Source organism: Narcine bancroftii, chromosome 2 (genome assembly GCF_036971445.1).
Source record: "Narcine bancroftii isolate sNarBan1 chromosome 2, sNarBan1.hap1, whole genome shotgun sequence".
Lineage (NCBI taxonomy): Eukaryota > Metazoa > Chordata > Chondrichthyes > Torpediniformes > Narcinidae > Narcine > Narcine bancroftii.
The window spans coordinates 44724173-44742217 of NC_091470.1; the positions used below are offsets into that span (position 1 = coordinate 44724173).

At 36.9% G+C, this 18045-nt stretch overlaps 1 protein-coding gene across 7 annotated transcripts in view; it reads left to right on the forward strand.

Moving 5' to 3' along the window:
- Nucleotides 1-18045, forward strand: part of mark3a (MAP/microtubule affinity-regulating kinase 3a) — a 105964-nt gene that overhangs the window by 75134 nt on the left and 12785 nt on the right. For 4 of the 7 annotated variants that reach the window (XM_069916492.1, XM_069916494.1, XM_069916495.1 and 1 more), the window contains exons 12-16: nt 2750-2906; nt 3190-3404; nt 4380-4483; nt 5806-6066; nt 7978-8004. In XM_069916492.1, the coding sequence (XP_069772593.1) occupies nt 2750-2906; nt 3190-3404; nt 4380-4483; nt 5806-6066; nt 7978-8004 (764 nt within the window). The remainder of the gene's footprint in view (nt 1-2749; nt 2907-3189; nt 3405-4379; nt 4484-5805; nt 6067-7977; nt 8005-18045) is intronic. The other 3 variants (XM_069916493.1, XM_069916490.1, XM_069916491.1) reach the window with 1 other exon arrangement.

The following is an 18045-nucleotide window of genomic DNA, read 5'->3' on the forward strand; positions in this document are numbered from 1 at the left end:
TGGGCATCCGCACGGCACCCAAGGAGAATCTCAACACCTCTTCGGCCGAACTTGTCTACGGGGCTCTACTCGTGGACCCGGGATAATTCGTACCCTCCCCAGGTGGACATCAGGACGACTGCAGTGTTCCTCAGCAGACTAAGGGAAAGAGACAGCAACCAGGCCCCGATTCCACCTTCCAAGCATGGACATGCAAGGACCAACATACTCAAAGACCTGTAGGACTGTGAGTATGTTTTCATTCGCAGGGGTCCACATCGTCCTGCACTTCAGAGGCCATATGAGAGGACGTTCCAGGTCATCCATAACAATGGGGCTATGTTCAAGCTGAAGGTCAGAGGCAAGATTGAGGTCTTCACTACAGACAGAAGCCAGACCCAGTGCATCCAGTCGAGACATCAGCACTACACTGAAGAGGCAGGTCACCAAAGGCTGCAGAGATTTTGCCTCCAGGCGCCAAGGACAATACCACCAGTTCTGGGGGGGTGGGGGGGGGGGGTGTTCATGTGGCGGTCTGCTGTGGCACCGATAAAGCCGGCGCTCCGGGCGGCAAGTGTAACCAAAGGCCTGCAGCTTGTGCAGCGACAATGGCTCCAACAAGCAAACTGACAGGTGAATGGTAAGGGGCGCTTAAAGGCCAGCAGCCCCAAAATAGCACTGGCCATGCTGTGCAGCCAACAGACAGGGACAGCGCGCAGGGAAGAAGGGCATTGTTACGTAGGGAAGTACCCACGTGTGGGAAACCCATTTTTGTTATGCACGTTGTGACGTCAGCCAAGGGGAGGCCACAGCGGGAACAGTACAAGTATAAAAGTCAGGCCTGAGCCCGAATAAATCTCAGAGCTTAACCTGATTGCACTGTGTGTGTGTCTTCTTTAGAATAGCACATGACTACACCCTATGCCATAAGTGCTTTGGGATTAGTAAGGGATTGCTTAAGATGGTATGTGAGTGGGAAGGTTGAGAACCACAGCTCTGGACCCAATTATTACTGAAATATTTTACTTGAGAAAAATTGTCATTGGCCCATTTCCTTTGGAGTTGTGAAACTGTGCACATCACGAGTCAATTAGGTACAATTAAAACAGTGGTCTTCAAACTTTTTATTTCCACTCATGTACCACCATATGCATTCCCTTACTAATCACAGAGTATTTATGTCATAGGGATTGCTTAAGGTGGAATGTGAGTTTTGGGACAGTTTGAAAACCACTGATCTATGGCATCAGAAAGTAAATGACAGAAATAGATTTATGTAGTTTAAAGTGATTTCTAAATGCCAGGATAAGTGATCAGTTTAATTTTATATAGGCTTTGAAGAAAGAATTAAACAAGTATACCTGAGGTTGCTAGAAATAACATGAAAACAGCTGGAATAAACAAACTTTTAATCACTTACATTAAAATTCACTGCCACAAGCAGCCAACTTGCCACAAAGGAGACTGCCTCATGACTTACAATATTGCCTCATTTATACTTTCTAATCTCTAGTTTTCTGGAACCTTCAAACTGACTGCTCCATATAAGTACACACACCTTAAAGTTCTCATGGGATTTGTTAGTTAGTCTCATTACCACCCTCCCAAATAAAGGGCTTCTCATCAGCTCCCAAGCAGATAACAAGAAAGGAATGCAGCCCAAAAATGAACCCCCTCCTTTTCCTTCCAATCAACATTGTAAAACTTACATTTTTATTATATTCCAAAATTTACTTTCTCAAAATGTGACTATCTTAAATATTGAAATTTGGCCACCTATTCTTTATGCTAATTTTAATTTTTCTCATAAGCTAACTGGTTCATTTCATTGAAACTATATGGTGGCATTTGCTTTACATTAAATAATAAAAACAGTTGTTTTAGTATTTTTGCACTATTTACTGTCTCCATTTCCAAGAGAGTTGCATCAAATCTAGTTGAAATTGTCAACTATAATCATCAGTATATTTTGATTTTTACAATAACCTGAGCGCAGACCAAGTGAGGATTATGTTCACTAAATTTGAACTGCATCTCTGATTTTCTTCTTTGGCTTGGCTTCGTGGACGAAGTCCACGTCAGCTGCAGGCTCGTTTGTGGCTGACAAGTCCGATGAGGGACAGGCAGACACAGTTGCAGCAGCTGCAGGGGAAAATTGGTTGGTTGGGGTTGGGTGTTGGGTTTTTCCTCCTTTGCCTTTTGTCAGTGAGGTGGGCTCTGCGGTCTTCTTCAAAGGAGGTTGCTGCCCGCCAAACTGTGAGGCGCCAAGATGCACGGTTTGAGGCGATATCAGCCCACTGGCGGTGGTCAATGTGGCAGGCACCAAGAGATTTCTTTAGGCAGTCCTTGTACCTTTTCTTTGGTGCACCTCTGTCACGGTGGCCAGTGGAGAGCTCGCCATATAACACGATCTTGGGAAGGCGATGGTCCTCCATTCTGGAGACGTGACCCATCCAGCGCAGCTCAATATATTAATTAATGTTTTAAGTTTGATTAAAATGTATTTAACTGCATTATAGATTTGAAAGCTTTCATTAAAGAAATGTTTATTTGCATTCATTCTTCAAATAGGGAACAAATTTAGGCTTCAGAAAAATCTAATGAAATAGGGCTTATCAAATCCTAATAACCTAATCTTTTATGAGTATTGTGTATAATTTATTGTGAGGATAATAAATATGATGGTGAGCATTTTAAAAACAAATTTTAAAAACTGAATTTTAAGTTCAGTTGGTTGCTTTTCAACTAAACTTGTTCATTACCTTTTCAGTTGGAAGTCAGTGATTCAAGCTCCAGTAGTAATCTTTCATTAGCTAAAATCAGGCCAAGCAGTGACCTCAACAATAGCACTGGACAATCCCCTTCCCATCATAAAGTCCAAAGAAGTATTTCTGCCAATCAGAAACAACGACGGTATAGTGATCATGGTGAGTGTTAAGTATCATCCTTAATTACTGTAACTATGGGGAAAAAAAGGCTTTTCTTTCTTTTTCTAATGTAGTAGCAGAATGTACATTGCATATATATTATCCAAAGTGCTTTCCTGAACCTAAAAAAAAAATCCAGAATCGTAATAAATGTGTAATACTGCTGATATTTAGGAATGTTTTTAAAATCTGTCTTATTGTTCAGCTGGCATGACGGAAGTGATGGATTTAATAATGAGCATGAAAAGCTAAACCAGAAAATATTCTTTTTCTTATTTTGAAGCTGGGCCTTCTATTGCACCAGTGGTATCATATGCAAAGAGAAGTCAGACAAGCACAACAGATGGTGACTTAAAAGATGAAGTTCAGTCAAGGAAGTCGAGTACTACTGCTGTTGGTGGAAGAGGACTTGCTCCTTCTAGCCCTAAAATGGGAAATGCTAACAATCCTAATAAAGCAGAGATTCCTGATCGTAAAAAGAATTCTTCTATAACTAGTGTAAGTTTACTGAATGCCAGCTCTAAATATTTCATAGATATGTGAAAAGGGTGAAATGTTCATAATATATTCTGTTTGAAACTTCAGACACTAATGTTTTACAGATAATCAAATAATGTTTGGACTATAATCAATGTTGAAATGAGAACACCAAGATAATACTTTGGGTGCTGTTGAATGACTAATTGTTGACTTGGATACAGCTGTTTTTCCAGATTGTGTTTTAATTTCTTTGCGAGAGGACACAGATCTGTGGTTTAATGTCTCAGCCAAAAGTTGGCATGTCTAAGGGCAGTTTTTAAATTTTATTTTAACAATACAGAATGGTAGCAGGCCCTTCCAACTCATGAAACATGGTCTACCCAATTACATCCAATTAACTTAGCAACCCCGTATGTTTTTTTTTGGAGGGTGGAAGGAAACTAAAGCACCCAAAGAAAACCCATGCAGGTCACAAGAATAACGTACAAAATCCTTACAAACAGCAGCAGATTCAATCCCGAGTTACTGGCGCTGAAATCACATTGTGCTAACTGCTACACTAACCATGCTATACTGCATTGGAGTACCTGCAAGATTCATCAGAATCCACTGAGCAAAAGCTAAACTATTAGCTCAATATTTGATTAGAAGATCAAACATTATAATGAGATATTTTCCATCAATGGAATAATGTCCCTTATTGGAGAGGGCTGAATACCAAAATTCAAGCCTAAGCAATTGCTTCTTAAATGTTTTTCTCAAGTAAATCTTGCAGTCTTTGGCCCAGGTTGCCAAACTAAATGCTGCATGGGAAGTCTGCAAGCTGCTCATTTGTTTTTTGCTTGTATATTTAGCGTTGCCCTTATAGAGATTAGCATTTCATATTGTACACGTCCTACCTGAAGCTAAAAGGAAAAAATAAATTGTAGAAGGAGTAAAGAAATTACTCTTGTGCAGTAGCTAAGAAATCAATGATGATTTGTCTGTTACCAGAATAATACGGTTTCTGGAGGAATGACCCGACGGAATACGTATGTCTGCAGTGAAAGAACAAATATAGATAGGCATCCAGTATTACAGAATGGTAAAGAGAACAGGTAAATAAGTATAGTCAAATTTGCTTTATAGTGATGGAGAATTCAGTTTATTTTAGAACAAATTGTTAAGATAATATGCCAAATTAATCTGTTGGAATGATAGAAAATAAATTTCTAAATTGTGCATGCCACATACACTATCTAATATTTTTCTGTATACTTGCATTAGGTCTCTCCATATGCTGAAATATCTGTTGATGTCTAAAATATTACATAGTACAATACTGAAATAACGTTTCTACTGCTTTGCAGTTTTTAAATGACTATTCCTTTTCTGGCTTCACTTGTGTTTTAATTTAAAAAGTAAAACCACAGCTAACTTCTCTAAACAGCCCTGTGTTTACTTTCTTTTAATTTGCACTTGTTCAACATTGTGCTCCATGTTGTACTTCTGTCTGCTTCTGCCTCTATTTAAACCGCACTTCATCACAGCCTGACAGAAATGTCTGCTTGTGCGACTAGTTCTGCGTCTGCATATGTATCTGCTCCTGCATCTGCATCCGCTTCTGCTACATCTTCCACTTCTACCCGATTGCGACATCAGAAGTCAATGTCCATATCAGGCTCAGGGTATGCTACCAAGATGATGCCTGCAATAGACAATGAAGCAGATAACTTCAGCCCTAAGTAAGCAAAGGAGGCTAATTTGTTAAATTTACTTACTAATGTTTTTATCTATTTTAATTTTGTTTAATTTTTCTTTGTTATGGAATGTGAAAATGAATGCATAATTTTAGTTGTAGCCTAGCTTTGGTGCCACAGTTCTAAAGAATTTGTAAAATCATAGGTCCCCTTTGATTGCAAACCTGCAGTTGATACATTGGGCCTTCAGCATAAAATCAGGGCAAAGGTTAAATTAAATGTCTTAAGGTAATGGAACAGAAGTTGTTATTATTAGTTTGGGCTATAATTGTAAATATCCTACGTAGTGCTTAAGAACATGTTGGTTTTCTAAGTCGTTGAACTGGGTGAATCAGCTGTTTATTTTCAGTTGTGTTCACATAGTTTTTCCACATGTTTATTCTCTAACTTAATTTCAAATATAATTCTTTCACAAAATCAATTTGATGAACATAGGTGAAATTACCTGTGAATAGGGTTTACTACTTTTGACAAATCTGTGATTTAGAAAAATGTTTATGTAATGCTTAATATTGCAAAATTGTGCATCCTTGTACAATTACAGGTGGTTTAAAATTATTTGAGAAATTTTGAATATTAATATTTTAATGCCTCATTTTATAATGGAGAATTACCAATTGTAATTATTAGTTCATGATTTTTTTTGCTGTTTTTTTTTAAACAAGCATTTTTTCTTCTAGCACTGCTCCAGGCCAAAAAACTCCTGTGACTTCCACCCACAGTATCAGCAGTGTCGCCACTCCTGACCGAATGCGTTTCCCCAGAGGGACAGCAAGTCGTAGCACTTTCCATGGTGGTCAGCTTCGGGAGCGACGAAATGCTACCTACAATGGACCACCTGCATCTCCTACACTGTCTCATGATGCCACTCCTTTGTCGCAGACACGGAGTAGGGGCTCTACAAACCTCTTTAGTAAATTGACCTCCAAACTCACAAGAAGGTAGGAAACCTTTACATTATAGATTTTTTACCATGTTACACACAAATTCCTTCTAATGTTTTAATATTTAATCTTGACAAATTTACACTGAATATTTTACTAACTTGAGTGTGTTGATAAACCGTCGTGGATAAGAATGTCACCATTGTTAAAATAGCACTGTCTAAAGTGTTAGGTTTGTTTTCTTTGGAGGTGATGCGATTATATTTTTATTGCATAGTTTCTACAAAAAGAATATAGGCACCAGTGTTCCATGTGACCCCTCAACAATACATTTTCTTTAAATTATTTCTCATATAATGAAGCTTTTCATAGCATCATGTTATTCCCAAAGCATGAATGGATTAGATTGTAAATGGTAGTCAATGGTTTTATACAGGGGAAAGCATAATGTCAATTTGTGCAGCAGTTTCCCAAAAAAGAGATGAGAAAACAGAAACAAACCTTTGGGCCCCTCCTCAAGCTTCTTTCCCCTTTAGACATGCAATTTTACCCATCTATCTTAATCTTGATAAAGGGTTCAGATCCTAAATGTTGACTGATCATTTCTAACAGTCTCCTCAAAAAAGCAGGCAGCTGAGATCATATGCTAAGGTTTCCTGATTGGGCCACAACCTTCAGAGTCAGATGTGAGATTAAAACCATTGGGAATATTAGCCAATGGTCTAATGATGCAGGAAGTTTTGTATGACTTATTTTGCATTAATAAATAAAATTTGTACTACTTTAACAATCTCAGGGCATTGCACAATTTTAAACTAATTTAAATATATTATTGTATTTCATTATTATATGTACAATTATTGTACTAACTTGTAGACGTTCGTAACTTGAATGAAATATTTTTCTAATTCTGTTTACATTTCAGTTTACAAGTACATTTTGGATTTGTTGAGGTGCAAATTCAAAACCAGCACTTCTGAATTCCAATTTTTAAAATTCTTTCTGCATGCAAGATTTCTTCCCTCTATTTCAAATAATTTGTTGTATTTTGGACATCAGCTGCTTCATTGTGTACTGACAAGAAGCTATTAATTATGAAATAACAAATATTTGAAAAAGAAATTTGAAAAAATCCTCATGAATCTCATTGAAATGTTCTTAACAATCCAGAAAAAGAAACTCAAAAGTTTTTTTTTCCTCTATTGATGTTGTAATGTGGAAAAATTCAAATCATACTCAAAATTATCTTGAATTTTTTCCTGTCTCAAATGTTTTGCATCAGTGACACTTTTAGCCCTTTTTTTGATGGATGATTATAAATAAAGTAATTGCAAAATTACAGTACTTGATTGGTGCTATGATCTTGCACAAACCTCTGGTGAGGAAATTGTAAGTTATGGATCTACTCCATCAATGTTAAAGTTTAACCTGTGTTACTATAAAAGAGTGAGCATTTTCAAAAGTAAGAAATGAACAGAAAATTCTTTGTTCACATGCACTGAAATTAATATTGTAATGGTTGTGTGTGGCCTATATTTTTTGAAATTCAGTTTCATTGAATTCAACAGAGCTGAATTTCATAATTGGTGTACAATGTTACACCACTACATTTTTTTTAAAACACAATCAACTAAAGCCAAATTTCTACCTAATTGGATCTTGCATTGAGCACAAGCGTCCTGTAAGAATGTGCCTAAACTTGATCAAAGTTATTAATGCAAAAAAAGCAGAAGAAATGAATTTTAGCAAATAAGATTGAGTTATTCCTGACTGGTCTGTGGGGCAATTGTATATTTCTACATGGCTGGAATCCATAATTGCAGTTGTAGTTTGGCTTAGTGTGCAGTTACACCTAATCCTGTCATGGCATTTTTCTCATTGCTATTGTTTGATTCAGGCATAAAACATGCATTTTTTTTAAAAATTACATACATTTTACATTTTTGCTTTTCATTTTTTTAAATTTAGAAACATGTCTTTCAGGTTTTCCAAAAGGTAGGATTTTTAATGTGATGGCTTGATATGCAATATTAGCAGAAACCTGATTTCACAGCCTTGATAACTCAATGACTTGCTGCTTACTTGAGAAAGTATATTACGAGCTTACTTAGGAGATTGTATATTTTTATATTATTCATGATTGAGAGTGTATTAACTCAAAATGCTCTTTAAAAAATATAGCTGCAGCTGAGCATGCTATCCACCTGCTATTATGTTAGATTCCTAATTAACTGGACACCTGATGGGATCGGATTGCTTTTCCACTAATGCACCAAGCATGACCTATTTAATCAAATATTGTGCTCTCTAAATCCAAAGAGATGAGAAATAACTTGTAAGACATGATGGGCTGAGGAAGCAGATTCTGTGATTGCAGTACAATGACTGCTGCAAAAAGTGTGATTTAGAATTCAAGTGGTGCAGGAAAAATGGATTTCCGTGGTAAATGGCATAATTTTGAGTTTCATTTATGGTACTAGAATAGATGATTTGCCATACCTCATGGAAAAGTTTTATATTAAGACAAATGCAAGAAAGACTTGGCAGTCTGTGGAGAGAGAATTGTCGTTAATATTTCAATTTGAAAGTCAGCAAAAGTTAGAAATAATTTTCAAAGTGAGCAGAAGGGTCGAGAAAACAAAGGAACTATCTGTGGTCACATGGACAATAAGAGAGACCGAATGATGTGAGAAGGGTGGTACCTGCTTAGAGAATAATGAGAACAGGCAATATAAAACAAACATGGCACCAAGGCAAGAGAATTCAGTCCCTCTTGATCTTCACCATATCACATATTCACCATATTATTATCTCTTATTCTTTGCATATTGGAGATGTTTGATTTCTAACTTTTCCAAGTTATGACCTATGCTGCCTCCCTCTTGAGTATTTTCAACATTTGTTTTATTTTAGATTTTCAGTATCCAATGAAAGAACATTTCCCTTCCACCTCATTATTTCTTTGGGTACAAATCCATGTAGCTTACATGTCCATATTTCTTAAACAAGAATTTGTTACTTTCTTTGCCTTTATAATGTCCAATATATTTATTTTATTCCCAAGACTAACATTTTAAAGAATATAAATTGAAAATTTGCACTGCCCCAACTCCACATGGATAATTGGGTCTTTATAACATGTAAGTTTGGCTCTAGGAATCCATGCTACTGACACAGTAGTGGAGGATTTTCTGTATTTTATCCAGTGAAGAGATGTATTTTTAAAATAGTTATTTTAATAGTATCCTTTTTCCTAGGCACAAGTCTGGTTTTTGCTGACTACAAGTTTATTTGTGGTTGCTATTGTGGGCTACATTTATTGGATTAATTTATGTAGAAAAAGACCATCATGAAGGCAGGCTCAGCCAATAGACAACCTCAGGTAAAGAGTTAGAGATGTTAGTCTGTCATAATGCTATGTAGACGGAGTATCTATGTAACCTAAAACTGAAATGTCACATTGGATTATACTGTAATATTTCAATAACTGGCCAGTGTAATCATGCTATCTGGTCAAGTAATAGTCCATCTCTGATAAGCTAAAGAGTAATTTATCATACATCAGTAGAACATTGTGGGCAGGCAGCTTGCAAACTTATTCACTGTCCTTTCATTGACAAAGGTATTACTGTAATTTAAAAATTGGTTCATGTGTGATTTATTGATTAACTGAATATTTTCAGTCATTATAGTTATTAAATTGATTATGAAATCAGAGGATTTGTCTTCAAAAGATGTTAATCTGGTCTTTCCACAGATGTTTTGCTTTTTGTGAAACTTGTATCTTACCATGAAAAACAAAACATTAAATTAAAGAAATAGAAAGGAGTGACAGAATTCAGGAATCTAGAAGAGAGGGACAGAATTCAGGAATCTAGAAGAGAGTGACAGAATTCAGGGATCTAGAAGAGAGGGACAGAATTCAGGAATCTAGAAGAGAGGGACAGAATTCAGGGATCTAGAAGAGAGTGACAGAATTCAGGAATCTAGAAGAGAGTGACAGAATTCAGGAATCTAGAAGAGAGTGACAGAATTCAGGAATCTAGAAGAGAGTGACAGAATTCAGGAATCTAGAAGAGAGTGACAGAATTCAGGAATCTAGAAGAGAGTGACAGAATTCAGGAATCTAGAAGAGAGTGACAGAATTCAGGAATCTAGAAGAGAGTGACAGAATTCAGGAATCTAGAAGAGAGTGACAGAATTCAGGAATCTAGAAGAGAGTGACAGAATTCAGGAATATAAAAAAGATTTTTTGTGAAAAAAGAAAGCTGTATATACAGGCAACAGAAGCATAATGATATGTGAATTTCAACCACAAATTCAAAATATGTATATATTTCATTGATTCTGGGAATGTCTTATGAAGAGCATTTGACAGCTCTTGTCCTATATTGGAATTTAGGAGAATGAGGGGGAATCTCATTGAAATATTTTGAATGTTGAAATGTGTGGACAGAATAGATATAAGAAGATTGTTTCCCATGGTGAGAGTCTTCGAGAGTTGTCAGATATGCAATGAGTAGTGGACAGTCATGTACAAAATTTGTATACGAAATCAATTTCTGCAACTTCCATCATTCCTGGCTGAGAATAGTATTGTAACTACAGTATATGCAACCTTTTTAATAAAGGATTTTTTTAGGACTGGATCATAAATGATATAAATATAATTAATGATTAATGTTTTTAAAAGCACAATGGAGAGTGAGTAAGTTATGAGGAACAGGAAAAAAAATCTATGATAGTAATTTGCTTCAGATAACTTTCATTCTACAACCTCAGACATTCAATTCTCTTTTTTAAGATTCATCAAAACCCTGGCCTATTTCTTTTGATAATTGCATAACACTTGTAAAGTGCCATAAAAACAGCAATCATTTTCCAAATTTTTTATATTTTCAATATGAAGGAACAAGCTTGAATTACTATAAAGTGTGTGCTATCAACATTCAAAATTATTTTACAATTTAAAGTACATGCACTTCTATGCAAACATAAAATAAAGCGCTGTCCCTCTACAAGAAAGACAAGTAGCCAATTAAAATATTTTCATGTTGGTGTTTGAAATAAATGTTGCCCAAACATCAGCACCTTGAGCACCACCACCTGGCCACCTATCTTCTTGCTGATCATTAACACCATCCTTCAGTTTAATCTCATCACAAAGTTGGTACATTTGTTATTGCCCAATTCTTTTGTTACAGTACTGAAGAATTACCTTAATTGATGTGCACCCAATTCTGGAGTAAAGATGGAATGACCATAAGCATATGGGGACTCTTTGGTTAAGGGGGGCAGAGGGGTTGATGCCTGAAATTTTACACTGGGCCTGGGGGCCCAGGATGAAGCAGGAACCAGGGAGGGAGGTGGGAATGGGGACCGGGGAGGTGAGGGAGCAGACACGTGGGGAGAGAGGAAAGGACACACTAGACTCCAGTGACTCAGCACTGAGCCAATGTGGCCAGGGCTAAGCGACGGCATTTGTTGCACCCCCCCCCCCCCTTCTGTCGGGGAGCCACTATCCCTTCACTCACCAGACAGCACCTCACCAAAAAAGTTAAAGCCTGACCTGATTGCCGCGTGTTGGTCAGAGCACTCCACGAAAACTTAATGCACTTGAGCTGAACTTGTCTGACCCTGACTGCGCCCCTATAGTCTGCACCCTCAGCGGCTGCCTAGTTCACTTAACAGTAGCGGTGGTGCTGGACATAACCAGGAGAGTCAGTCACTACAGGGTTAGTGTGGAGTGAATGAAGGATGACAGCAGATTTCAGTGTCACTCTCTCACACATTCTCTGTCCGATTTATTTTTTTCCCCTCTTGCTTTTCCCGTATTTGGGAGGGCAATTGACCAACCCCACCCAGGCTCGTACGCCTATGGGAATGATTGAGATACAAGTGCTGAATGCTCACTGCTAACTTTAATTTAAAAAAATAATTCTGATTTATCCTTTCACCTTGGATTGTTAAATTTCACTTGGACACAAAATTTAAAAAATATTTTACAGTTGAATTGTCAAAAAATTGAATTATATCAGAAATGTTGAAATACCTTTAAATTTTTTAAATTTAATAAAAATTAAAACAAAACTGTTCTCACTCTCATTAGACATTTGTTTAACAACCTTTGAAAATTTAAGTCGTTTTTTTTAAACCTTTTTTTAAGTATCAACTCTAAGACTGAGTCATTCAGAACAAATTGAAATCAATGGGAGAATGTAATATTTTGCAAGTTTGTATCCTAAATATTGAGTAATCATCCTTGCTCAAATTCATGATTTGCTGCCATCTTGCATTGTGTTCTGAAGATTTGTAGAGTATCTACAACATCCATAGAAATCCCAAAGTTGTCAGTTTTGCAAGATAATGATAGCAAATGCTGAAAGTTTTCCATTATTGCTCAGCAAATTTTGGACCATCAACTTTAAAGTAATTGTTTACATTCATACATTTGCAAGTGCTGTTGTAATTCAATCCAGCTATCCCTGCAATGCCAATAGGACATTTCAGTCACCTTCAGTGGAAAATTAAATAGAAATCTCCATTTGTATCTTTCAATTGTTATGTTTTGGTGTTTGGCTTCTGAATTTTTAAAGCCAGTTAATGATTCTGCAAATTTATTTATGATAAAACATAATTGTATGAGCCCTGTCCTTTTTTTTTCTTGTTGTGTTGACTATATGTTCATAAAAATTCTTTGAATTTATCTATTTTTCATCCATTCTTCCCTCAGTGTAATCAGTTCAGTATTAACACTTTAAATTATGCTGATTGGAGAAGGAATTTACAGACCAGTCAGAGATGTATTTCAAAACTTTTTTTCAGAAATGATAATGGAATAAATGGTGCATATTAGCCTTTTTGACCTAGGGTTTGATGATGTTTGTAAAATGGTTAATTACTGCAAACCATTTCATTATCACTGACCAAAGAGAATACTGAAAGTTCTTAGCTATCTGGTTAACGTAATGTCTTTCACAATAATCATTTTATTTCTTAAATACAGTATAGCTTAATCCTTGTTCACAAAACTCATCTTGTATGTATTTGTGTTCCAAATTTCAATAATAAACTAAAGATTTGCAATAATTCAGCACTCATGACATATTCTAAGATAAATATAACTTTTGGAATTTCAGATACTATTTCTAAATTGAATTTTCATAAATAATTTCATTTTTAAAAACATTTTTTATGCCCGTTACAATTAATGGTACTTTTGTACCATCTTTTCAAATCAAGCATCTAGGACAGAGTAATCAATAGCATGACACTTTCTACTGTTTAATGTGAAGATACCAATGTGATTGATAGTATAAGCCAAATATAATTCATAAGGTTTCAAAATAATTAAACTAGTTCCGCAAAAGGTAATGCCTCATTTAGTTACAGTATAGAGAGACTGAAAAATCAGCTCTGTTTCAGGTCATGCTGAAAAAGTGTTCAAAAAGTAAAATGTTGCTTTTGTCTGTCTTGTCATCCTGTTATTTTGAACACCCTTCAGCACACCTCCTCCAGCCTCTCTCCTCTCAAATTAAATTAATTGTAATTTATAGTTTGTAAAATATTTATCAGGACCTATCTCTGTCTTTCTACTCCATTAAAGGGATTTTTTATTGCCATATAGAGATTTAGTTAGGCTAATAATAAAACTATTTAGATGTTATTCAAATTAAAAGTGTATATCATGTAGTCCCAATAGCATAGAATATTTTTTAAATATTCATTAAATATAACTAAGGTATTTTACTTGATTTAATGGTTTGGAATCACCCAGTGACTTCCTAATTTAGTTTAAATTTCAAACAGTTTTGCAGGTTAATTAATTTTACACTGAAAGAATTCAAAGTCTAATTGTAATTCTTAGGCCTCCCATCTTTTCAAATTATTAATTTTAATTTGTATTACTGCAAATAAAAGTAGGATGAATGGTAATAATACTATTTTCTGGACATATAATTTTTCAAAATTAGTAATCCAGAAAAAAAATTCAATTTGAGATTTTATTTTGCATTAACTTTTTTTGGGATTTGTGCATTGCTGGCAAGGCCAGCATTTATTGCCCTGCTTAATCATCCTTAGGAAGTCAGTGTTTTACGGTCCTGAACTTCGGCATTCCTTCTAATGAAGCTATTGCAAGGACACGGTTTAGGTGGAATTTTGGAATTTAGAATCAATCAATATGAAGGAATAGCAAGTCAGGAGAATATGGAGGAGTACCTGTTGATAGTCCTTATCTATGAAGATTGAAGTTGTGGGTTTGGAATGTACAGTCAGAACAGGTAACTGCAATGTATTTTTTTTGGAGAGCACACAATGCAGCATTTTGCATTGTATGCCTGATGATAAACAAAAGGTGAAAAATATGCCATCACACTCCTGATCTTGTGCTGAAAAGGCTTTGAAATGTCAGAAGTTGATTCACTATACCTAAACTCTGTTTCCCACTTGTGCCATGGTATTTATGTGACTAATCCAGTTGACTTTTTGAATAATAGAGTCCCCCAGGATGTTGTTGTTGGAGGACTCAGCAAAAATAATACCACTGAGTGCAGAGTAACCCTTCTTTTTGGAGGTGGTCATTGTCTGGCACTTTTGTGGCACAAATATTACTTGAACTGATTTGCCAGGCCTTAATGTTGCTTCGATCTTGCTGCTTGCAGATACGGACTGCTTCACTTGCTGAGTACTCTCCAAAGGTGATCAAAAGCTTAGAAGCAAGCCTAGTTCTCCTATACCTACACCAGTGAAGCAATTAAGCCAAATGTCCCAAACATTATAGTGCCCTAAAATAAGGGGACAATGTATAATAAGTGCTGCCATTTTTACACGGTAAAACCAAATAACCTTGAATAAAATCTGAAATGTGCACTTTAATCACATGTGAATTGTTTGATTACAAATTTAAAACTGTGGAGCACAGGAGCAAATAAAGGGGAAAAAAAACATTATGGAGGGCACTATATTTTCTCCATTAACTTCAGTTTTATCAGAGCTCCTGAATGCCACTTCAGGTCAAATGCTCTTTTGATGTCATGATGACTCACTTCTAGCTCTGGAATTCAGTTCTCTATTCCATAGTTGTATTAATGCTGTGACAATGAATGGACTTGATTGGGTTTCACCAGGATTATTGGAAAGCAATGGTAGAGGAGAGCAAATTCCACCTGACAGAATTTTTGAAGATACAGCCATTACTTTGTTGATGATAGAGAGTCATTAATTTTCTAGTTTAAATTTGGCCAGATATTGGTGAACAGACTTACCCAGGCAATTTTCCAAATCAAGTAGATGTCAATGTAATAACTGTGCTGAAACAATCTGGCAGTAAGTGCGGGTTTTCAGAATTACTTCAGGATGTTAACTAGCCCCACACTTTTTGTATCTAGTGCTCTCAGCCATTTCATCAAAGAATATTCTGGGATCTTCCTCCTCCTGTTTGCTGTTAAATTGTATGACGCACGTGATGAGAGAGCCTTGATTGAGAGGTTGGTTGCAAGATTGTTCGGATCTAGCTATTTGAGTTACAGCCTAGTCTTGATCCCGTAACTTGATAAAACTAATCAAGTAAGGCATGCATCACCCCATGAGGTTGAAGATTGTGGTTGTGTACAAAGATGCTGCAACAGAAAGTATATAATGTCCTGCAAGTTCATTTTGGGCTGCTAGATCTCTTCTGCACAATTGCATTGCCACACATCGGGGAGGATGTCCTTGCTGTGAAGAAGGGGCTTTGTCTCCAGAAGGGCTTTGCACTGATCACTTCCACTAATGCTATGAAATACAGATTGGATCTGCTATGGATCGATTGACCAGAGTACCAGTAAATAGTTGTTGTTTACATATGTTAGTTCAGTCACCATTTGCTGCTGTCCCAGTCTGGCACCTCGGTCCTTAAGGATGTGGCCAGTTAATTTAGTGCTGGTGCTACCAAGCCACTCTTCATGATGGACGTTGAAGTCCTGTCCAACTGAACTTTCAGTCCTTCTTCCAAGAATTATTCAGTGAGGTGGAGCATTTGGTTGGTAAGCTGAGGTTTTGCTTGCTTGACCTGATGGCACGAGGTTAGTTATCATATAGAATCAACGTTAAGAGCTCACAAGGCTACTTTCTCCCACCTGAATACAACCTCTGATAGATTTATCCTGTTTGTTGAGACACGTAGAACCCAAGAATTGTGAAGGAGTCTATCATATCTGTAAGCTTTGAAAGGACTAACTATGTATAGCTGTTGCTTGACTAGTCTATTTCTCAGTGCCCAGGTATTTGTAGATTGATAGGCTGAGAATGGATGAAAATGTAGGCAGTATCATTTGTAAGTTTACTGCTGACACCAAAATTGGTGGCATAATAGAGTGTAAAGATTGCCTGGGGTTAGAATAGGGTCTAGATCAATTGGCAAAGTAGGCATGAGAATGGTGATGAAATTTAATTTGGACAAGTGCAAAATGATGCATTTTGGGAAGTTAAACCAGGGCAGGATAAAGTGAATGGCAAATGATCTTGGAATATAAGTACAGTACATTCCGATTCTCCAAAATCCTCATTTATCCAAAATATTTTCAGAGTCAAACTGATCTCACAGCACAGAAAAGAAAAAAAAATTCACTTAACGTGAAATTCGAACAATTATTCTCATTTCAGGTATATCCCTCCCCTCCCTCTTTCCATTTCTTATTTACCTACCCCGTTGACTTTTCTCTCGAACTCTCCCTCTCAAACTGCGTGCCACTGTCTCCCAGCTGCAAGCGGTTGGGAGAATCCCTTGACCCAGTGTCTGACCTTCCAGGCAAGAGCAGGGGCGTCAGGCTCCTGGGCAGGAGCAGGGACGTCGGGCTTCCAGGCAGGAGTGGAGACCTCGGGCCCAGTGTTGTTCCCTCACCTCCCCTTCTTCCTTCCTTCCTCGGCACAGTGGAGGCCACATGCAGGACAGGAGCCTGCCAACTCTCCAGTGAGTGTTCCACCGGCCCGGGGAAGCCTCCCCAGGGATCAGCGGCAGTCGTGGGTTTGTGTCGGGATCGGCAGCGGCATTGCTGCTAGCATTTTAGTTAGAATTAAACATTTTAGTGCTTAAAAAAGCCTTCCCTTGTTGATTATTGTTCTTTAAACATTGATACAAGTGATTTGCTGTTGCCACTGGGCTGTTTTTTTAAAAAAACAATTCTCCAAAAACAAATGTTTATCCAACATAGCCCAGTCCCAACCATTTTCGATAATCAGAGTTGTCCTGTACATAGTTCCTTGATAGAGGTTACACAAGTAGACAGAGTGATGAAGACTTGCCTTCATTGGCCGAGGCATTGCGTATAAGAAATTGCAACATAATGTTACATTTGTATTAAGCAATAATTAAGCTGCACCTGGAGCATTCTATTCAGTGCTACTTGACACACTACAAAAAGGATGTAATTAAGTTTGAGAGGATGCAGAAAAGATTCATATCAGTCGGTGTTGCATGGTTTGGAGTTCTTGAGTTAGGAGAGATTGGATAAGCTCTGTTTTTGCGAGAGTGAAGGAGGCTGAAGGGTGACTTGATAGAGGTGAACAAAATTATGGGAGGCATAGATACAGCAGATAGCTGAAGAGGTAATATTTTTCACATAAAATATTATGGAATGGAATGAGCTGCCAAAGGAGACGGAAGAGGCAGAAACAGTAACAATATTTAAGAGGTCTCTGGACAGGTGCTTGAAAAAACAAGACATAGAAGGATAGAATTAATGCAGGCAAGTGGGATCCGTGTAAATATGCAGGATGGTTGGATGCAGTCAGCCAAACAGCCTGTTTCTATTCTGTACCATGACCAAATGATTTAATTATATCAGACTGCTGAGAAGGCTAACTGTTCTTTTGTCAGGGCAGAAAACAATGGACGACAAATGCTAACCTTGTCAGTAACACCAGGATCCACGTTTTTATAATTTGATACAATACAAGGCTTTCTACAAGAATTTATAGTCTATTTCAAAATATTTTAGTCCCACTTTTTTTAAATATTAGGTAATTTCTAGAAAAATAAGCATGTGAAATAATATT